Source organism: Gopherus evgoodei, chromosome 2 (genome assembly GCF_007399415.2).
Source record: "Gopherus evgoodei ecotype Sinaloan lineage chromosome 2, rGopEvg1_v1.p, whole genome shotgun sequence".
NCBI lineage: Eukaryota > Metazoa > Chordata > Testudines > Testudinidae > Gopherus > Gopherus evgoodei.
This window is the reverse complement of record NC_044323.1, coordinates 181,145,091-181,168,472: the sequence shown is the minus strand read 5'-3', so window position 1 is coordinate 181,168,472 and position 23,382 is coordinate 181,145,091. Positions and strand designations below refer to the sequence as shown.

Sequence of the window (23,382 nt, the reverse complement as noted above, 5' to 3'; positions counted from 1 at the left end):
TTAAGGGTTCCCGTGAGGCACCACTTCACTGTAGTCATCTGGGTCTCCACAAGTCATGTGTGGCTGCACAATATTCAGCTACTGAATATACAAGTGCTATTGCAGATATTTGCAATGCTGATGCACTGCAGGTTATACCTGCTAGTTTCAGGATTATGTTAACTGTCGTTTTTATCTTTGCAGCTGCTTTCTCAAGATCAGTGGTCCCCAACCTTTTTGTGACCAGTAGCACATACATGTTTGCAGAAGAGTGTGGTGGGCGCCAACAATTTTTCAAGGCTTATTTTGTATTTGTACATTAAATAATACAAATTTTTTTTTAATAATACATAATATATGAATCCAGAGAGAAGAGAGAAGCCGGAGAAAAGCCGCGAGGACAGAGAACACCAGTGCCCGCAGCCCTGGAGTACTCTGTTCCCAGCAGGTGCGGGGCCCCAGATTCTCTTCTCTGCTGGGCACTAGGTGGGCCCCACGCCTGCCGGGGACCGAAAACACCAGCGCCTGCAGCCTCAGAGTTCTCTGTCCCCGGCAGGTGTGGGGCCGCGGCTTAAGCCAGAGAGAAGCTGCGGCCCCACACCTGCCAGGGACCGAGAACACCGGCGCCTGCAGCCCCAGAGTTCTCTGTCCCTGGCAGGCGTGGGGCTGCAGCTTCTCTCCCCTGCTGGGAACTAGGCCGGCTCTGCACTTGCTGGGAACAGAGAACACCGCGCCCGCAGCCTGAGTTGTCTGTCCCCGGCAGGTCCCCTGATGGGCACTAGGCAGGCACACACAAATGCCCCGGCGGGCGCCATGGCACCCACGGGCACCACGTTGGGGACCACTGCTCAAGATGGTCATGGAAGAGGAGGGTAGTGTCGAGTTTCACTCTGAGATATGTTGGAGAGTAATGGTGTTGTACATTTTTACCACAAAAAGCTACTTTGTGTGTTTTTGACATTCTTATTGTCAAGATAAAATGCGCTTACTATTGTTTTTCCAGAGTTTAGTTTGAGCCTCCATTTCCAGAAATATTGTTCCATATTTTGGAGGTCCTCAGTTAATGCTTTCTCAATGTCATGGAGGTTTGCTTGGATTATCGTGCAAAGATCATCCGCATATCCACATTTTCATGATTTAACTGGAGACATGTCACTTATGTAAATATTAAAAGGGTTGGCGCAAGCATAGAGCCTTGTGGTAGCCCGTTGTTTATGACATGGGGTGAGCTGTTCTTACTACCCAGGTACCCCCGTAGGCATCTGTTACTCAGCATGGTCCACAGCAGGTGAAGTGTTTGCTAGCAAGATATAATTTTAGCAAGTTTCAGCATCAGGCCCTTAATCCATACAGTATCGTACGCAGATGAGAGGTCAACAAATATTGCGCCAGTCTTTAAGGTTTTTTTTGATAGCCAGCCTCAGTGTGAGTTGTGAGTGCCAGAACTTGGTCATAACAACTGTGTTTTGGCTGGAAGCCTGCCTGTTCCACAGGGATAATTGGCTCAGAAAAAGAGCATATTCTTTTGAGGAGGATATGTTGAAGAAGTTTATAGGTCATACATAGTAGAGAAATTGGCCTATCTTAGTGGCTCTCAAACTTTTTTACTGGTTACCCCTTTCACATAGCAAGCCTCTGAATGCAACCCCCCCGTATAAATTAAAAACACTTTTTTATATATTTAACACCATTATAAATGCTGGAAGCAAAGTGGGATTTGGAGTGGAGGCTGATAGCTTGCAACCCCCCATGTAATAACCTTGTGAACCCCTGAGGGGTCCTGACCTCCAGTTTGAGAACCCCTGGTCTATCTCTTCCTGCTTTATCAGGGGGCTTTCCAGGCTTTGGCGTGGCAGTTACCATTGACTCATGCCATATTTCAGGGATCCATACTGTTCTTAAGGTAACGGAGTACAATGTTGCTAGCCATTAGAGTCTTTTGGAGCCAAGATGGTGGAGGAATTCTGGCGGAATACTGTCAGGGCCTGCAGCCTTCCCTTTTTTCATCATGGCAAGTCCTCCTTTTACTTCCTCAATGCTGACATTGACAGGTTCTCCTTAGGGGATTGATGCAAGTGTTCGGTAGAGTTGTTGATACACTTCTCTTCTTGTCTGTTTATTAAGTGGTCCTTTTGTGTTCTCTACCAGTTTGGAGGCTATTGAGTTTGGCTGTTTTTTTGGTGGTTAGTACTCTGGCATTAGCAGCCCCAGGATGTTGCAGTAGTGTCCAGGCTTGACAACTTAAATGTGTAAAATCAAGGTTTTGTACACAATCAAGCCAGCGCTGGCATATTTCTGTGTCAAAGGAGTGTAGCAGGGTTTTTGCGATACGAGAACTCCTGGTCTGATTGTATTTCCGGAGCAACTCCTGTGTCTCTCTCGTCCAGCAGGGAGTGTGATTTTTTCGGAAGCCTCAGGGAGTGTTCTTCTTTCCTGCTGCTTTCAGGAGCCCTGTGAACTGTTGATAGCATTTTGATCTTGCTGGAATTCTTGCAACAGTTTTCTCAACAGTCTGTAGGCACCCCAATCAGTTTTAGCAAAATTCCATCATGATACCTGTTTTGGAAAGAACACATCAAGTTCGATGCCTATGTAGATCATTATAGGCCTGTGTTGGCTGTTTGAAAATGCTGATAGTACTTAGTGTTATGTGGTCTTTAGACACAAATGTTAGGTCTGGATTGTACAGCTGTTGCCAGCAGCTTGAATGGAATGTTGATTGTTGTTTTAGTTCATAAATTAGTTGTAAGTCTTGTTCTGATATCCAGTCCATGAGATCTTTGGCATTGGTTTCATAGCCCACGTAGTGTGGTGACTATTAAATTCACGTGCATGGATGCATGGAATAGGAATGCTGGGTAGTGCTGGTTTTGGCCAATTTGTGCCAGGGGCTTTATAGACGTTGGTAATGTGGAGCTTCCTTGTTTTGATAGTTGTGGCAAATGTGATCTCCTCTTCAGCTGATGGAATAATATTGAAATCTGTGGTGATGTCCTTGATGTATATTGCCAAGCCATATTTAGGATGATAATGGCTAGTCATTAGGTTGTGTCCATAGATATGGTAGTGCCTAGCCTGTTGGTTGTTGCCAACATGGGTCTCTTGCAACATGAGGATATCAATGGTGTAAATCTTCAGCAAGTTTCCAAGGTACTGAAATTTTGCCCAGGAGAGTCCTTCAGCATTAAGTTGCAGGATTCTTATTCCAGGGCCCATCTGGCATGTTGTATGGCCCTGTGGAGGAACTTCAGGATTTGTTGAGTTGCTGCTGTAATGACCAGGAGATCACTGAGCAATGTTTGGTTGCTAAGTTGATCGCATTCATTATGAGTTCTCACTTAACAGAGTGGGCCCGTGAAGGTTGCCATCTTCCACTCCGTCATTTTACTACGACAATATTAATTTTCAAAAATATGCTAAAGAACATTTTACTAGCTTGCTATGAGATATTCTAATCAACTAGACTATATTTATCAGATTAACAAAGTACATTTTGTAATGCAGTATCTTTGCTTTTCTGTTGTTTATTGATTTGATAATTGGCAAAATTCTCTTGATCTGCAAATAAAGCTCCTAGGTCATGACCTTGAAGACACTTACACATACATGCAACTTTATGCACGTTAATACTCCCATTGAAATCATTGGGATTGTTTGTAGAATGGGGCCCTAGTTGTAAGTGCTGATTAATAAGTTACTATTATAGCTATAAATAGACTTGGCAGAATTCAGTTTTTATTTTTATAATTTTGATGGATATCATCAATGTTTATTTTTATCAGTTTAAATTTTCACAGTTGTAGGAAATTATGGGAGGGTTAGACAATTAATGAGTAGACATTGACTTTCAAAAAGTTAAATCTTTATAATGCTTAAAACACAAATTTTCAACATCACATGTCAAAATATACAAAGCAAATATCCTTAAAGAAAACTAATAAGTTCTTAAGCAGCATTTTTCTCACTTTGATCATTGTTGACAGAAATATTTTTTCATCCATTTGTTCACGTCCAGAAAGATTGACGCTTACCAATAAAAATCTAATCCTTTCAAGCCTCCTTATAAAAGGACACCACTCTGTCTACATCATGCTTGACTGTTGTTTAATAATATTTTACTACTTATTCCTAAATATCTGCCTTTTAGATTTAATAACATGGTCATAAGTGTTGAATGAAAATATTTATATAAAGGCCAATTGAGTTGTTTGGGATTTTTTCTGCAGAGGTCTCTTAACTAACACACTGAAGACAGTTTTTCCTGTTCAGTTGACCATATGAAATCAAGTTTTTGAAGGTGTTTGGTTGCCTGACAAAAAATGTAGTTTTTCCAATTTTGGGGGGATATCATCTGATTCTCAAATCAAAATTAAATGTTTTTGCTATGTTGACAGTTTTGAAATAGCATTCCTCTGTACAGTTGTACTAAAGTTTTTTTAGGTTTCTCTTATTTTTAGCATTCTGTCGCTGTTAGGTTTAGTTGTGCCTTTACTTTAATATCTGTTAAAATGTCACTCCACCAACTGTAAGAGAACTGAGACTAATTTGCTGTCTAAATATTATATGTCAAAGTGTTTATATAAGTGAGGCATTTTGGGATCATCCCCAAAGAGGGATATGTCACCAGTACTGTGAATATTGTCTGTCTAGGTTTGAAATCTAAAGGTGATCTGATCAAACACAGTAAACCCAAATCTTTTACTACCACTTGGTTTTGAGTGCTAATTTTGGCCCTGATACAACAGGGACCTACGCACTGGCTTAACTTGAAACATAAATAGTCTCATTGTGTGCTTAAAGTTAAGCACGTTCATAAGTCTTTGCAAGATCAGGTGCTTTGTGTATATCCATAAATACGTTTTGTTCCTGGTCCTCCTACAAACCACTAGAGAACCATAGCTGAAAAAGGCTCTAAGTTTGTGCCATTCGCTCCAAAACCAAATAATAATAATAAAAAAAAATCTTGTCAAATTTGCCATATATTTCTGGACATCCAGGTCAGGATTGTTTTTCATTACTCTGAGTTCCAGCATAGTGCTGCTTAGCTTTTGCAAATCCTCAGATTACGAGAGATCCTCTCTGTAAAAAATCGAGTTCAATCACAATGGACATTTTCTGTCAGAAAATGTAATGTACACATTGCATAATGTACAACATATTTTTTAAGATAGGGATAATTTATTTATATTTCTTTGATCTAGAATGACAAGCTCAGGGTTGTGGTTGATGCTGACAACATGAGTGTCTTATTGAAATCTGCAGTCTTTGACAGGTCTGCATTCATCCACCTGTACTCTTTGAGCTTAATGCTCTTTCGGCTGATGTAAGCTTGGCCTATCTCTGGGATCCTCTGTTATCCTTGTGTAGTAGGTACTGACAGTTTTACTTGTCTGGATAGTAGTTCTACTTATCCAGGGTTGTCAGCAGTCAGATTTCTCACAAAATAATCATATATTGTTTTAGATTTTGCAAAGCAAAGTGTTTTTATTTTTCTAAAGCAATGTAACTTATTACCCAGTTTATTCTCTTTGAAATCTTGACTCCGTTAGATCTACCCTACTTAGTCCACAGTCTATTTTTCAGCGGTGTCTGCCTAAGGAGTCACGTATCTTGAAAGTCTTTCAGGTTCACTAGATGTTACTCATGCCATAGAGATGAAGGAACTTAATTCTCATCAATATACAAAGGCAGTTTTCTCTAAATTATGTCCAACAAGTATGTTGTTACTTTTTTGAACCCCCCTCCCCTATCTTCTCCTCCAGAATGAAACATGGCTGAGGATTCTCAGAGAAACTTCCGTTCTGTCTACTATGAAAAAGTGGGATTTCGTGGTGTTGAAGAAAAGAAATCATTGGAAATCCTACTGAAGGATGATCGATTGGGTGAGTTGATCCCACTATTTCCTGTACTTTCTGGGCATGATTTTTGGTTGTGCTGAAAACCCACAATTAACTGAAGTCAGCGGTAACTGCTCTTGCTTAGCACCTCTGATCCTTTGTCTTTAAACTTTTTATGGTTTTTACTGTGATATTAATAGTAATGTTGCAAACGGAGTAGCATTTAAAATTGTTGGGGGATATTCTTGACTTCAGTGGTACTGATAGCTTCCAGTAGGTGCATTTGAGAAGCAGTGGATATTTTATTTAGAACTTGTTGTTTATTTTTCTTATTCTTTATGCTTAGGAAACTGAAAATGTTTGTATGAAAGTAATTTTTGTTCAAGAGTTGCTCAGCTTCTGCTGCTAATTCCTCCTCCTCAAAATCACAGTGGATTGTGATATGATTATTTCTACTGATCTCTGAGGTATACTAAGTCTGTCAGAGAACAGAAAGATAGACATGGTCTCTGCACCAAAGAGCTTATTTGTAATTAGTCTTGAGGCAGCAACACATTTTTCAAAAGTGCCTAAAACATCATTTTTCCCCTTGATTAGATCTAGTGTACCTGTGGCTTCATTTTAAATCGAGTTAAGATTTAAATTTTCAGTAGAATCATTGGAGCAGTTTGTATGACACTTCTCTCCATTTTGAACCAAAACAGATTAGCTTTTATTGATAGTACTTTTAAAGTGCAATTTACAGATGTAGATCTGCAACTAAAGAATTGTCTTGTTCTTGAAAATATTTCAAGTTTAAAATGTTTTGAAAAATATTTGCTTTCTTTGCAGATATTGAGAAGCTTTGCACATTTAGTCAAAGGTTTCCTCTCCCATCCATGTATCGTATCCTGGTGTGGAAGGTGCTTTTAGGTATGACATGCGAGTCTGTGGTTTTAACTGTAGAAATAAGAATAAGCAGGGTATTTTGTCATTTGTTTGGGGGATAGTAAAAACATGGAATACTCCGTTTTGTGACCAGTTGCTAATGATAGACATGGGTCCACTTCTGCGTACTCACAAGTTTCACACAGAGAACATTTAATGTACACATGCAAGTTAACAACGATTTGACTTTGTTCTATGCATGCATTTTGTGAACTCTTGTACATGCGGTTTTACAAAATTAGGTAATTGAATTTAACTTCTATAAATGTGCTTATAATGTCATGGACATGATATGAATAATTAGTGTAGGTAAAGTTAGATGTTTAATATAAATAGCTGACATCTAACAGGGTTTCAGTACAGTCAAAAAACATTAGACATCTAAGTGAAACTGAATCTCTGATCAAAACTAGAGTTTAAAAAGTTAGGGATTTGTATTGAACTGATTATTTAATAGAATATGTCTGTGGTTAGACTCCCTATTGTAGTAAGCTTTCCAACAAGGTTTAGCTCTAATTTTTCTTCTGATGTTAAATGATATTTGCCACTGGAGAGGAGAAGGAAACCAGGACCATAAATAGGCCAAGTCCTAGATTCTGTGTAGCAAGTGAGTCAGATTACTAATTCCAACAGTATTAATGGTGCTTTGGAACAGCTTTTTCAGTTTATTGGATTTATTAGTGCCTGGGTTGCAAACGCCATAGAGGAATGTTTAAATCCTGTCTAAAACTTTTCTCGTTAAACATTTTTTGTTCACTTTATTTAAAAATAATTTCAAAAGTGAATTATTTTAAAAATTAATGAATGTCCATGTTAAGATTTGTAAACACTTTTTGGGTGCAAAACCTCACAGTTGATTCTGACCCTTGTGATACTGTTCCTTTTATTAAATGATCATACATAATGAAACCCTGAGCAATAGCAGAATTAAGCTAGGGATAAACACAGTTCTTGAGACAGGTAACTGAAAGTTGTGGAGATTTAGAATCCTTTAAAATGTTGTGAGGAAGAAATATAGATGGTGTTAAGAAGTAACAGCAGAAGATCTTTCATCCAAAACCTCACTGTTAACGGCACAAAGGAATTTCTGTGCAAAGTTGTATTTCAGTTTAGAGCCAGTAGCATTTGTTCACTGCCTCAGACACCCTGATTTCTGAATCTTACAACCCTATGGTACAATGAAATGTTGGGTAGGTCGAGTCCTTCTCTGTCTTTTTATATACCAGCTTACATCTTAGTCTGATTCTGAGTATATAGAAAGTGTAAGAAACATGTTTACAAATATAATTTTAGAACTCAGTATGGAAATTTTAAATATGTGAACTCTTTTCAGTTAAACAACCTACAATAGGTTAAAACATTGTACAGACACCTTGGATCTGCTGAGGCACAAGGGATAGTTGAGTGCAGGGAGGATTGCTTGTAATATGTCTTCAAAGATTTTTCTTAGTGTAAACATTCATCAGGAACTGCAATCCAAAACATCTCTGCCTTGATGATTGGAACAACAGCCTTCTCCATTTCTATTTCTACTTTCAATTTTCTACTTCTAAAATTGGATTTGAAAGATGACAGGCGCTGATGCCTTCCCAGGTTATAAAGTGTGCCATACATATATCCTGCTTAATTTCCTCAACAAAGTTTGGCTCATTAGAGCTAAGTGGAGGGTCTGTTGCACTAAAATGATTTATAGACTTCACTTCATTTTTTGTGACTCCCTTTTCTCTGTCTGCCTAGGGTCAGTTTTCTAGATTTAACCTGTAGTTTTAGCAGCATGTACTTGCTTAGTTATGATGGCTTGTTCAGGCCTAGCTATTAGAATGCAGCCTGATTTGCTCTGGCAGTTTGAAGAAAAGTGTCTATATCTATTTTGTTTGGTACTCAAATTCTGTGATTTCCTGGGTTAACACTTGGGAGTGCTATTCTCCTTCATTTAAAGAGAGGCAAAAGCAGCAGATTAATCTAATTCAAGACTAATTTTGAAGAGTGCCTCCTTCTGATTAATTCCTACAAAACTAGTGGTTAGTTTTACACCATTAGTGATACATAGGAGCATTTCTGCGTTGGCCTCCTTGGGATCTTACTTTTGTTGAGGTCACTGGCAGTTTTGCTATTAACTTCAGTGGTAGCAAGATAAAGTCCTAAGTGAGGTGAAGTCATTAGGATGAAGGGAAGTGCTCAGTTAAGAGAGCACTAGAGGAAAGATGTCATATGAGTCTGTTATAGGGTTACCAGATGTCCCGATTTTTATAGGGGCAGTCCTGATTTTGGGGTCTTTTTCTTATATAGGCTCCTATTATCCCCCACCTTCATCCCGATTTTTCACACTTGTTGTCTGATCACCCTAGTCTGTTATGGATATCATAAATCATTTATTGGGACAGTGGAAAGATAACTTATCCTTTTTGTAATGGTGATAGAAAGACAGGCGTTTAACATAATCAGCTGTGTTATGTGAGGAAAATTTAGTGTGTTACATGCTTCTTTGGTTGACATGGTTATGGGGCCTCTACCTGAAATTGATTCATCCTGTGTTATTGAAATTACTTCCCACCACTGATTCAGAGGAGGGTTGATCTCTCTGGCCTGGGCTACACTAGCAGGGGGGTTCGAACTAAGATATGCAACTTCAACTCTCAGAGGGGTAGCCGTGTTAGTCTGGATCTGTAAAAGCAGCAAAGAATCCTGTGGCACCTTATAGACTAACAGACGTATTGGAGCATGAGCTTTCGTGGGTGAATACCCACTTCGTCAGATGCATGTAGTGGAAATTTCCAGGGGTAGGTATTATATGCAAGCAAGCTAGAGATAATGAGGTTAGTTCAATCAGGGAGGATGAGGCCCTGTTCTAGCAGTTGAAGTGTGAAAACCAAGGGAGGAGAAACAGGTTCTGTAGTTGGTAAGCCATTCACAGTCTTTGTTTAATCCTGAGCTGATGGTGTCAAATTTGCAGATGAACTGAAGCTCAGCAGTTTCTCTTTGAAGTCTGGTCCTGAAGTTTTTTTGCTGCAGGATGGCCACCTTAAGGTCTGCTATAGTGTGGCCAGGGAGGTTGAAGTGTTCTCCTACAGGTTTTTGTATATTGCCATTCCTAATATCTGGTTTGTGTCTATTTATCCTTTTCCGTAGAGATTGTCCAGTTTGGCCTATGTACATAGCAGAGGGGCATTGCTGGCATATGATGGCATATATTACATTGGTGGACATGCAGGTGAATGAACCGGTGATGGTGTGGCTGATCTGGTTAGGTCCTGTGATGGTGTCACTGGTGTAGATATGTGGGCAGAGTTGGCATCGAGGTTTGTTGCATGGATTGGTTCCTGAGCTAGAGTTATTATGGTGCAGTGTGCAGTTACTGGTGAGAATATGTTTCAGGTTGGTGGGTTATCTGTGGGCGAGGACTGGCCTGCCACCCAAGGCCTGTGAAAGTGTGGGATCATTGTCCAGGATGGGTTGTAGATCCCTGATGTTGTGTTGGAGGGGATTTAGCTGGGGACTGTATGTGATGACTAGTGGAGTCCTGTTGGTTTCTTTCTTGGGTTTGTCTTGCAGTAGGAGGCTTCTGGGTACATGTCTGGCTCTGTTGATCTGTTTCCTTATTTCCTGGTGCAGGTATTGTAGTTTTGAGAATGCTTGGTGGAGATTTTGTAGGTGTTGATCTCTGTCTGAGGGGTTAGAGCAGATGTGGTTGTACCTCAGTGCTTGGCTGTAGACAATGGATTGTGTGATGTGCCCCGGGATGGAAGCTGGAGGCATGAAGGTAGGCGTAGCGGTCGGTAGGTTTTCGGTATAGGGTGGTGTTAATGTGACGATCACTTATTTGCACCGTGGTGTCTAGGAAGTGGACCTTCCGTGTAGATTGGTCCAGGCTGAGGTTGATGGTGGGGCGGAAACTATTGAAATTGTGGTGGAATTTTTCAAGAGTCTCCTTCCCATGGGTCCAGATGATGAAGATGTCATCAATGTAGCGTAGGTAGAGAAGGGGCATGAGTGGACGAGAGCTGAGGAAGCATTGTTCTAGGTCGGCCATAAAAATATTGGCATATTGTGGGGCCATCTGGGTGCCCATAGCGGTGCCACTGATTTGGAGATATATATTGTCATCAAATTTGAAATAGTTGTGTGTGAGGATAAAGGCACAGAGCTCAGCAGCCAGTTGTGCTGTGGCATCATCAGGGATACTGTTCCTGACAGCTTGTATTCCATCTGTGTGTGGGATGTTTATGTAGAGAGCCTCTACATTCATGGTGGCTAGGATGGTGTTTTCTGGAAGGTCACCAATGCGTTGTAGTTTCCTCAGGAAATCAGTCGTGTCATGGAGATAGCTGGGAGTGCTGGTGACATAGGGTCTGAGGAGAGAGTCCACATATCCAGACAGTCCTTCAGTGAGAGTGCCAATGCCCGAGATGGTGGGGCGTCCAGGATTTCCAGGTTTGTGGATCTTGGGTAGTAGATAGAATAACCCTGGTCGGGGCTCTGAGGGTATGTTGATTTGTTCTGGTGTTAGTGTAGGGAGTGTCCTGAGTAGATGGTGCAATTTCTTAGTGTATTCCTCAGTGGGATCTGAAGGAAGTGGCCTGTAGAATTTGGTATTGGAGAGTTGTCTGGCGGCCTCCTTTTGGTAGTCAGATCTGTCCATGATGACAACAGCACCTCCTTTATCAGCCTCTTTGATGATAATGTCAGGGTGGTTTCTGAGGCTGTGGATGGCATTGCGTTCTGCACGACTTAGGTTATGAGGCAAGCGATGTTGTTTTTCCACAATTTCTGCCTGTGCACGTCGGCGGAAGCATTCAATGTATAGGTCCAGGCTGTCATTTCGACCCTCAGGGGGAGTCCATGTGGAGTTCTTCTTCTTGTGCTGTTGGTGTGAGGGTGCCTGTGTATCAGTGCGCTGTTCAGTGTTGTCTTGAAAGTATTCTTTGAGTCGGAGATGTCGAAAGTAGGCTTCCAGATCGCTGCAGAACTGTATCATGTTGGTGGGGGTGGCAGGGCAGAAAGAGAGTCCCCGAGATAGGACAGACTTTTCTTCTGGGCTGAGTGTGTAGTTGGATAGATTGACGATATTGCTGGGTGGGTTGGGGGTACCACGGTTGTGGCCCCATGTGGCAGGTAGGAGTTTAGACAGCTTACAGTCCTTTTTCCTTTGTAGAGAGGTGAAGTGAGTAATGTAGATCTCCTGTCTTATTTTAGTGAAGTCCGTTTGTATGGAAGTTTGGTTATTAATGAGAGTCTCCAGGTTGGAGAGCTCTTTTTTGATGTTTTCCTGTTTGCTGTATAGGATGCTGATCAGGTGGTTCCTCAGTTTCTTTGACAAAGTATGGCATAATCTCTCACTGTGGTCTGTGTAGTATGTAGATAGCAGTGGATTTTTTATCTTTAGTCCATTTGGTATGATGTCCATCCGTTTGTATTTGGAAAGGAAGAAGATATCTGTCTGTATTTGTGCAAGTTTCTTCATGAGGTTGATGGATTTCCACTCCATACAGCTAAATGCAGTGCCTTGCATGGTGTCAAGTATCAGAGGGGTAGCCGTGTTAGTCTGGATCTGTAACTAACTTCAACTATGTTATTCACGTAGCTGAAGTCGATGTATCTTAGTTCGACTTACTGGGCTGTCCTCATGGTGTTGAGTTGACTGCCGCAGCTCCCCCGTTGACTCCACTTACTCCTCCTGCCAAGGTGGAGTAAAGAAGGTTCCACTGTGGGTAATGTAAATTAAATAAGAAAGTTGCACAGTACCTTTGTGTTACTTATATTCCCACACACAACCCTGATATTCTTAGAGGGACTATAGAATTTTGGAAAGGGAACGGTTCTGTTTTTGTATAACTGCTCTTCAGTCTAAGCTGCTGCTGATTTGTTATGCTGTTGGTAAGACATTTGTATAGAAAGTGTCTATTTTGTTTTTTCTATGAGACCATGAATGTCTTTATTACTGAGGAATAAAATATTTGTTCTGCATCTATGTTTATCTCCAAAACAAAGGGAAGGCTCAGCACAAATACACAGGAAATGCAATATAGTAAATGCTGCAGATAAATCCAAGCCAATGGCAGTTTTGATTTTTTTTTTAAAATGCATTTACATCATTACATCATGAAACTAATTTCTCCTCATACCAAACAATGAAACTCTTCTCAGCATACCAGCCTCCAGTGACCTCATGGACAAAAAATGATCAGCCAGATGCTAAGGTCTAAAAGGGGATCAGTAAACCAAGTCTGTGAATAAATCATTCCTGCATTCAGTCAACACGACCTTCAGTTTTAATAAATACTATTATTTGCTTGGTCTGTGTCATCTTGACTTTATAGGATTCCATACTGTAACTTTACCCAAGCTCACATGAGTAAGAGCTGCATGATTGGGACCTACATCTTTTGCAGGGTGTATATTAGTACATATTGAAGTAAGTGTAGCCCCTTAGAAAGGGGATTCACTGCTTTCCTTCTCTTTCTCTCTCTTTTTTTTTTTAGGAATTATTCCTCCTCACCATGAATCTCATACTCTGGTGATGAAGTACCGAACGGAACAATATAGGGATGTGTATCATGCCCTCCAAGTAATTCGGTTTATCAAGGATTTTACCCCACAGGTTGAAGTTTTCCTTCGCATGCATCAACTGGAGTCAGGAAGGTTGCCTCGAAATCTGGCTTTTCCTCTGGTCAGTCATTGTTTCTTTTGACTTTCAACAGAACTCTTTCAGACAAAAGAAACATTACACTGAAACTATTAATAGCATGAAAGATATACAGAGACAAAATGAAGTGAGTGTAAGGATACTAATATCAAATTCTAGGTTTTACTCAAACTGTACATTCATTCATTTCCCACAAATTCTTGCATAAGCTTTTATGCCTTAAAACCTTTTCTATATTTTTTTCTGGGCTTTGTTGCCTTTTGTATTCTAGCTCCTACCATCATTTCTTTTTGTCTGAAATGCCTTAAAGCAAATGACAGTCTTGCTGCAGCAGAGATTCCTGAATGTCTTGTGGCTGGGCCACTAAAAGCGGTGATTTAGTGCAACTTACATTGTGTTCCTAAATTATTGCAATTTACTGACCAGGCATTTTTGTTAACCTGAGCTGTTTGAGGGTTTTATTCAAGTATTTAGTGCTGCTGCAGGACTGCTTGACAATTGATGATGGGAGTTCTGCTCTCTAATAGTTAAGTTCCATGACTTCTGTTCCCTTTCTGTGTTTCAAAGCAGAGAGCATGATATAATCTTGGTGATAGGGAAATCTAACGTTTAGTGAAAGAAAGACAGCATGTATCTCAAGTACATATTGAGTTGTACTTTGGGAATAAGGTGCCTTGTTCCATGAGGGAGAGTTTACTAGTATCCAGGTAAATAAAAGTCTATAGAAGTGGCCTTTCTATCTCAGACAAAATCATTCTGTACACATCAACATCTGTAAGCAAAGAGCAGTTCTATAAACTAGCAAGCATTGTGGTGTAAAAGGGAGGAGGATGGCCCCATGTTTTTGATAGAACACACAGCATTAATATTGACTCATGTCACCTGATACTGGTAACTTTTTATTTCTATTATACGACTGAGCCACACCAAACTTCTGTCACTTTGATTTAAAATTTATTTATTTATTTATTTAATTTATTTATTCAGTTTTTATAGAAAATACAGTTATGCAGTTAGTGCCAAATGCTTGAATTATGTCAGTACCGTTTCTCATTTCACATATTTGTCCAGGTCATCTATCAAAATTACAGGGTCAAGGATTCACATTAACTTCCATGGGCAGCCCAACAATTCTGTGGATCCCAATTTTCTGTTTTGTTTTCTAGGAACCAGAAGATGAAGTGTTTCTTGCCATAGCTAAAGCCATGGAGGAAGTGGTGGAGGATAATATTGACTGCTACTGGCTTGTCAGTAGTTTTGTGAATCAGTTAAACAACAAATACAAAGATTCGTTACCACAGCTGGTAAGTATTGTTTGTGAAAAGAGACACTGGGTGGGGTGGGGGAGATGTGACTTGGTATGCACTGAACATCTTGGGAGCTACGTCTAGGAGCTAGCAAGGGACTGGAAGTCAGTAGACCTGGTTCTAATCTGCCACTAGCTACTATAAAATAACAATATAAGCCTCCAGTTGTGCTTTGTAAATTCCCTGAAACTTTGTGGTGTAAGAAATTGGTCGTTTGCTAAAACATGTTTCAATTGCATTTCGAATTTTTAGACTTTTAAGTTAAACAAAAATGAGCACAAATATGATTTAGCTTTTGTATCTGTAACCTGCTGCTGCGGATGTGCAGAACTGTGAGCCACTGGGTTACTCTGCCTCAGCAAGAGTGGGTTTTGCTGGTGACTAGACTATGTCTCAGCTCTCTGCCACACCAGCCCAGTCTTCCTCATCAGCTAGGTCCTCAAGGCTCTCCTGGCCCAGACCTTGCCTAGAAGGTAACAGTCACCCCTAAGCTCCTCAGAGATGTTTCTCTGCAATGCGCAGCCCTTACTACTCTGCATTCATAGAAGATACTAAGTTTGTCACTCTGTTAAAGAGTCAGTACATCACAGGTTTATTAATCTAACTGGAGTAAACACACCCATCTTTTCAAACAGCACTGAGTTGGTTTATCGTAAAAGTAAAACAAGTTTATTAATAGAAAAACATGGATTAAGTGATACCATGTAGAAGAGATAAAGGAAGAAATGGTTACAAGCAAATACAAGTGAAAACGCACATCAGAAAATCTAAAATTTAATCTAGCAAGATATAATCTTTGTTCAAGATGGTTTCTCTCACCCCGAGATTCCTTGCCAAGACCTATCACAGAGATCAAATTGCTTGGTTTCTTTGTCTCCTTAAGGTGAAGGAGCCCCATAGTATCTCTCTGTTCCCTATATCCCCAAAGAGATGTCTTTGTCTTACAAATCAGAAAGACCTCCTGGGTATTCAGTCTCCAGTGTCTTTCTGAGATGCAGGAGTCATGTTAATTCTCTGTCCCTTGAGTTCAGGCTCAAGATAACCCCACTGGCTTAGCAGCTTTGTTTTCGGCTAATGTGTAAATCAAGGTAACCCTACATTCCTCTGTCTAAGATAGACCTGTTTATCACCTTTACCTAGGCTAAACTGTCTTTGCCTTAAGGATTGTCTACATTTAAAACGCTGCAGCACTTTAGTGTAGACATTACCTACACTGATGGAAGGGGTTCTCCCATTGTTATAGGTAATCCACTTCCCCGAGAGGCAGTAGCTAGGTCGATAGAACCATGTTGCTCAGTGGTGTGGATTTTTCACATCTTTGGCAGACCTAATTAAGCTGACCTAGTTTTCTAATGTAGACCAGCTCTTAAACATGTTCTAGTACAGTAACTCCTCACTTAACATCCTCCCGCTTAATGTTGTTTTGAAGTTATGTCACTGCTCTGTTAGGGAACATGCTTGTTTAAAATTGTGTAATGCTCCCTTATAACGTTGTTTGGCTGTCTGCTCTGTCCATTGCTTGTAGGATTCTGTGGAAGAGCAGAGACTTTACAAGGAAGCATTGCACAAGTTCCTCTTCTCCGCCTCCTCTTCTTCCCTCCCAGCACTTCAGTTTAGGACTTTCTGGGAGGGAGGGAGGGAGTGGGGAGGTGCTGTGTTTCTGCTCCTCTCTCTTCCTCCCAGAAAGTCAAACAGCTGGGAAGAAGGGGGAGGAGCGGGGATGAGGCATGCTCCAGGGAGAAGGTGGAGTGGAGGGTGAGAAGAAGTGGGCCTGGAGTGGAGCGCGGACGGGAAAAGGTAGGCATCCCCCAGCAAAGTTGGCGCCTGTTCTTCTGGGGGGAAGCTGCCACTGCTGCTGCACAAGGTGCTTCCTAATCTCCTTGCCTGCAGTGGGCTATGCCTGTGTGGGGTAAGACAGCGGCACTTCCCAATCACAGTACAGTACTATACTGTACAGTATATAATGCCTTTTGTCTTCCCCCAAAATTTTTTCTTGGAACCTAACCCTTGCATTTACATTAAATCTTATGGGAAAATTGGATTCCTTTCACTTAAAGTTGTATTTTTCAGGAACATAACTACAATGTTAAGTAGTTACTGTACAATGTTAAGTACAGTTACTGTAATATACAGAGGGAATTCATAACCTTGCATATAAGATAACACATGCATTTTATAATAATGTTAGTAATCAACATGTTTTTAGCTTTCATATGGTACCTCATAAGGCATATTTTGTACAAATGTTATTGCAGTGGTGTGTAGGGTGTAAACACAGGGTGCCTAGGGTCACAGTATCCAAGCGCTACTTGAATTCCTAGAACTGCAGTCACTTTTTAAAAATTATTTTGATTTAAACAAAATCTGTCACAAGCCTAATTACACTGACAATTCTGTACTTTGCATCAGACCACTTGTAGAGCTGTTTAAATTGTTCTGTCTCTACCACTGCGTATCACATATCCTTCATTAGCTGATATTCAGGTAACAGTTGCTGGTGCTGGTTTTGAACTGAGAGCAGGTTATTTTGTTTTAGGAAAACAATACTTTTTGAATCAAATTGCAATAAAATGTCAGTTTAGTAGGTTGAGTTTTTTTGTTAGTGGACATTTAAAGCAGGTAATGTTGAATTTCTGCAGAATTTCTTTGGTAAAGGCAACTTGAAGAAATTTTTTTTTAGGTTTACTAGCATTTATAAGAAATCCTATTGCTTTATCTAGACGTTTCTAATTTGTCAAATAACATTACAGTAGGAAACCTGTTCATAAACAGTGTCCACTCATGTAAATACATACCTAGGGCCTGATCCTGCACAATTGAAGTCAGAGTGGAAGCTCAAACCCTTAATGTAGATACATGTTTCTGTTATAAAATAATTGTTTTGTAAACCCACCATCTGTTACTGGGAGTTACTACACTCAACTACATCAATTGCCGTAATTCTTAGTGTTTGCATGCCTGAAGGGGGATTTTCACAAGTGTTCCCATTAGCAAGAGAGGAGGGCTATAGATCCTTCACTCCCAGATTTTTTTCAATAGTTTATGTATTCTACCAAAAATAGGAATTTTGGAATACAGCCACTGGGAAATCTTTTTGTCCTTTGCCAACTGTAAAATTAGTCATTTGTCTAGCTGTCAGAAAATAGTGAAACTTTTGTGGTTTTTATATAAAAATATTGGAATTATAAATGCATACTGATGATTTTTAAATTCACTCTTTTTTAAACCCCCCACCATTATATGCTATTCTGCTGGTCTTTCTAAAAACACTTCTGACAGGCTTTTTTTAAACAGCAAACAATGCTTTTAATAAGTTGCATAGTGATTTGCTCTGAGGCATGATTTCTCCTGTTTTGCTGCATTGTGTGTTGGTTTTGTGATGTGCTCAAATGGAGCTAGGTTTGTGATGAACTAAACTCAGTTTTACTTGTGATGGTAGCAGCAATTAAGCGCTGGTCCCCAAATGGTGAAAGTTTAGTGCAGATATAATCCTCTGCATCACCTGAAATTCTGACTCCTTACTACACAAAGGAACAAATGCTACAGTATTTAGAAGCCCTCATAATGGTAAGTGATTTTTTTTAGGAGCGGGGAACAGAAGTTGGTGTAGCAAATATGCTATCAGCCAAATTGCAGAGTTCAATAACCCTTGCCATAGGTGAATGTGATCTTGCAGTACATTATCTAATATTAAGATTTTAGCATTTGCTTTTTACATGTGTTTAATTTTGAGACACATCTCTTAAAGAGGGAATCAGCTCGGAGTTCCATTTGATGTGAGGTATTTAAAACTCTTTCCCTGTTCTTTCTACAGCCAAAAGTTCTTGAACAGTATTTGAACGTTGAAGATAACAGACTTCTGGCGCATCTGAAGGCATGTTCTGCAGTGAGCAAACTTCCTTACAATCTTTGGTTTAAGAAGTGTTTTGCAGGCTGTTTACCTGAATCCAGTTTACAGAGGCAAGTGTGTGTTTGTTTAGGAATTTCAGCTTTGTATAGCTGCTAGTACAAGATAACTTCTCTTATTTCATCATCCAGAGGAAAACTGATTTTAAAGTAGCACTGAATTAGGAATCATAACAAAATTTGATGTGACTCCGCTTATTACAGATATAAGATCTTTTTTAAAGTGTGGATTTTTTTTTGGTATTTAAAAAAGATGAGGTTAAAATGTAAGAATTTTGGCTGCATGTGTTAACATCACTTTCAGCTTCTTAGTATTTAAAACCCCAAATCCCTATTTTGTGCCTTTAGCTGTATGTCACCTGAATTTTCAGATGTTTTAGTTGCAGTTACTGTTTTACTAAGTGAATGTTTACTCTTGATTATCATTGAATTTTAAAATGTAGTGGGAGAGTTTGTTTACAAATATAGCACTAGATATGTTAAGCATGACAAAGTTCATGAAAATAAAGCATACTCTGGGCTAGTCTACACTACATAGGCTTTGCCAATACAGCTATATTAGTATAGTTATACTGGCAGAGTCCCTAGTGGAGATACCAGCTTGAAGGATCGGAGCCTGTTTATCACTGTAGTAGCTAAGTGTTTTTTAAAAATATTTACTTTAAAATGTGTAAGTCACTCATGATAGGTGGCATTCTTGTTCTGTCAATGTCTCAGAAACAAAAGACAAACCTAAAAACATGAGCCAAACCTATTTATTTTAATACTATTGTTTCCTCTTCATTTTACTCTGAGAATTAATTCTTCTTCTTCGAGTGCTTGCTCATATCTTTTCTATGTTAGATGTGTCCGTGCCCAAGTGCACAGCTGCTGGACATTTTTTCCTTAGTGTATCAGTAGGGCTGGCTCTGGTGCCCATTGGAGCCTCGCGCTCAAGTGCTGGTATATGGGGTGCCGCCAGCCACGCACCCTTTCAGTCCCTTCTTACTGCCTGTGTCAGTTACAGGAATGCTTCTTGTGATTGCAAGTTCCCTTGTGGTTTTCTTGGACTGTTTTAGACTTTTCTTTTGTAAATAGTTAAAACAGTTGTTTAGTTAGAGTCCTAACTAGGACATTGTCCCAGGGGATGGGGCATGCCCCGGTCCCTGAGCTTTAAGTCACGTGCTGCCTGTCACAAACCTAGGCCAGTGAGTGACCTGCACATGGGCTGCCTTAAGTTCCTCAGTGAGGCACATCAAAGAGAAGTGTAGGATCTGCAGGGGCTTCAGGCTGTGCCCTCTCAAGGACAGAGACATTTGGCAGAAAGCCCAATAATGGAAGCCGCCCTCCGCCCAGCTTCAGAGCTGTCCCATTCTGATTTGGCTCTGAGCATGCCTGCCTTGGTGTGGAGAGTGCTCCACTGACACCATGCCCTTCCTGGCACCATTCCCTTCACCTGTGCCTAAGAAGAGGCACAAGAATCAATGGGCTGACGGGGGCACTCTCCACTACCACAGACAGTCAAGTGGCTAGGGACCTGATGTCTCTCCCAGTGCTGCCTACACCTCGAGACCCAGGCCCGACTCTAGGGAATCCTCGAAGGTGGCCTTCAACTTGGTGCCAATCACCATCGCAGCAGCAGTTGCCTGCTGAACTACAGGCCGCAGCGCCATTCGCTGGCTTTCTGGTCTCAGTCATCATCCATCGCCCCCCCCGCCCCCAGATCTCCAGCACTGTGTTGAGCATCTCTAGCACTGAGGCACTGGCCCTGCACCACCGCTCCCCAGTGTGACACTGCTCTCTGGCTCACCACCATAGCCTTCAGCAAGTGGCAGCAACAGCTCCTCCTTGGTCTCCGAGGGTCCTCCTTGGGGTCCGAGAGCAAACCCAGCTCTCCTCCGAGACAGCCATGACATCATTCTTACAGGCTGGATTTCACTGCAGGTCTGTCATTGGGGCCATGGCCATTGGTTCGGTGGCTGGCCCAGTGGCACTGTTGGAACCCCTGAAGGGGATTCCCTCCCATGCTGGGACCATATTCCCAGCAGGCATCCTCGGTAGTTTCTGAAGGACGGACCCTGGCTCTGATGTGACTGGCTCAACTCAGTACCGGATCCTGGTACTGAAACCCAGCAGTTCCAGCGCAGTCAGTACCGGCAGTGGATGGAGAGCCAGCCACACCAGCAGTGACAGCTGCCTCCTCATGGAAACAAAGTGGAACCAGACTGCTGGCACTAAACATTAAAATGGTTGTAGAGCAGTTTTTAAACTAGGAGATGGGGGAAAGCTGCTGCAAAGGAGCATGTGGATCGGACACAGACTTCTCTTAGGGGAGAGTCTAATGATAGAGAATCTCCAGGTTATAGTCGGGAACAGAGGATGGAAGAGGATAATGTAAGGGCCAGATCAGATGATAAACAGTTACATAAAAAAGAATCTGACACATCAGAAAATGGCAGACAAATAAACAGGGACAAGTTTTTAAAGTGCTTGTACACAAATGCTAGAAGTCTAAATAATAAGACAGGTGAACTGGAGTGCTTTGTGATAAAGGAGGATATTGATATAATAGAAATCACAGAAACCTGATGGACTGAGAGCAATCAATGGAGCACAGTCATTCCAGGGTACAAAGTATATTGGAAGGACAGAACAAGTCGTGCAGGGGGCGAGTGGCACTATGTGAAAGAAAATGTAGATTCAAATGAAGTAAAAATCTTTATTGAATCCACATGTTCCATAGAATCTCTGTGGATAGAAATTTCATGGTCTAATAAAAATATAACAGTAGGGATCTATTATTGACCACCTGACCAGGACAGTAATAGTGATGATGAAATGCTAAGAGAAATTAGAGAGACTATGAAAATTAAGAACCCAATAATAGTGGGGGATTTCAATTATCCCCATATTAACTGGGCACATTTCACTTCAGGACGAAATGCAGAGATAAAATTTTTCGATACTTTAAATGACTGCTTCATGGAGCAGCTGGTACGGGAACCCACAAGGGGAGAGGCAACTCTAGATTTAATCCTGAGTGGAGTGCAGGAGCTGGTCCAAGAGGTAACTATAGCAGGACCGCTTGGAAATAGTGACCATAATACAATAGCATTCAACATCCCTGTGGTGGGAAGAACATCTCAACAGCCCAACACTGTGGCATTTAATTTCAAAAGGGGGAACTATGCAAAAATGAGGGAGTTAGTTAAACAGAAGTTAAAAGGTACAGTGACTAAAGTGAAATCCCTGCAAGCTGCATGGGCGCTTTTTAAAGACACCATAATAGAGGCCCAACTTCAATGTATACCCCAAATTAAGAAATGCAGTAAAAGTACTAAAAAAGAACCACTGTGGCTTAACAACTATGTAAAAGAAGCAGTGAGAGATAAAAAGACTTCCTTTAAAAAGTGGAAGTCAAATCCTAGTGAGGCAAATAGACAGGAGCATAAACACTGCCAAATTAAGTGCAAGAGTATAAGAAAAGCCAAAGAGGAGTTTGAAGAATGGCTAGCCAAAAATTCCAAAGGTAGTAACAAAATGTTTAAGTACATCGGAAGCAGGAAGCCTGCTAAACAACCAGTGGGGCCCCTTTATGATCGAGATACAAAAGGAGCGCTTAAAGATGATAAAGTAATTGTGGAGAAACTAAGTGGATTCTTTGCTTCAGTCTTTATGGCTGAGGATGTTAGGGAGATTCCCAAACCTGAGCTGGCTTTTTTAGGTGACAAATCTGAGGAACTGTCACAGATTAAAGTGTCACTAGAGGAGGTTTTGGAATTAATTGATAAACTCAACATTAACAAGTCACCGGGACCAGATGGCATTCACCCAAGAGTTCTGAAAGAACTCAAATGTGAAGTTGTGGAACTATTAACTAAGATTTGTAACCTGTCCTTTAAATCGGCTTCGGTTCCCAATGACTGGAAGTTAGCTAATGTAATGCCAGTATTTAAAAAGGGCTCTAGAGATGATCCCGGCAATTACAGATCGGTAAGTCTAACATCAATACCAGCAAATTAGTCGAAACAATAGTTAAGAATAAAATTGTCAGACACATAGAAAAACATAAAATGTTGAGCAATAGTCAACATGGTTTCTGTGAAGGGAAATCATGTCTTACTAATCTATTAGAGTTCTTTGAAGGAGTCAACAAACATGTGGACAAGGGGGATCCAGTGGACATAGTGTACTTAGATTTCCAGAAAGCCTTTGACAATGTCCCTCACCAAAGGCTGTTACGTAAATTAAGCTGTCATGGGATAAAAGGGAAGGTCCTTTCATGGATTGAGAACTGGTTAAAAGACAGGGAACAAAGGGTAGGAATTAATGGTAAATTCTCAGAATGGAGAGGGGTAACTAGTGGTGTTCCCTAAGGGTCAGTCCTAGGACCAATCCTATTCAATTTATTCATAAATGATGTGGAGAAAGAGGTAAAGAGTGAGGTGGCAAAGTTTGCAGATGATACTAAACTGCTCAAGATAGTTAAGACCAAAGCAGACTGTGAAGAACTTCAAAAGATCTCACAAAGCTAAGTGATTGGGCATCAAAATGGCAAATGAAATGTAATGTGGATAAATGTAAAGTAATGCACATTGGAAAAAATAACCCCAACTATACCTGCAATATGATGGGGGCTAATTTAGCTACAACGAGTCAGGAAAAAGATCTTGGAGTCATGGTGGACAGTTCTCTGAAGATGTCCACGCAGTGTGCAGAGGCAGTCAAAAAAGCAAACAGGATGTTAGGAATCATTAAAAAGGGGATAGAAAATAAGACTGAAAATATATTATTGCCCTTATAT

The 23,382-nt window shown here is 40.7% G+C and overlaps 1 protein-coding gene across 9 annotated transcripts in view; it reads left to right on the top strand.

Annotated features, from left to right (window-relative positions):
* Positions 1-23,382, top strand: part of LOC115646516 (TBC1 domain family member 7-like) — a 192,064-nt gene that overhangs the window by 157,773 nt on the left and 10,909 nt on the right. For 7 of the 9 annotated variants that reach the window (XM_030552437.1, XM_030552433.1, XM_030552434.1 and 4 more), the window contains exons 2-6: positions 5,742-5,861; positions 6,648-6,728; positions 13,223-13,410; positions 14,553-14,690; positions 18,508-18,653. In XM_030552437.1, coding sequence (XP_030408297.1) covers positions 5,750-5,861; positions 6,648-6,728; positions 13,223-13,410; positions 14,553-14,690; positions 18,508-18,653 — 665 coding nt within the window. In that variant the 5' untranslated portion in view covers positions 5,742-5,749. The other 2 variants (XM_030552435.1, XM_030552436.1) reach the window with 2 other exon arrangements.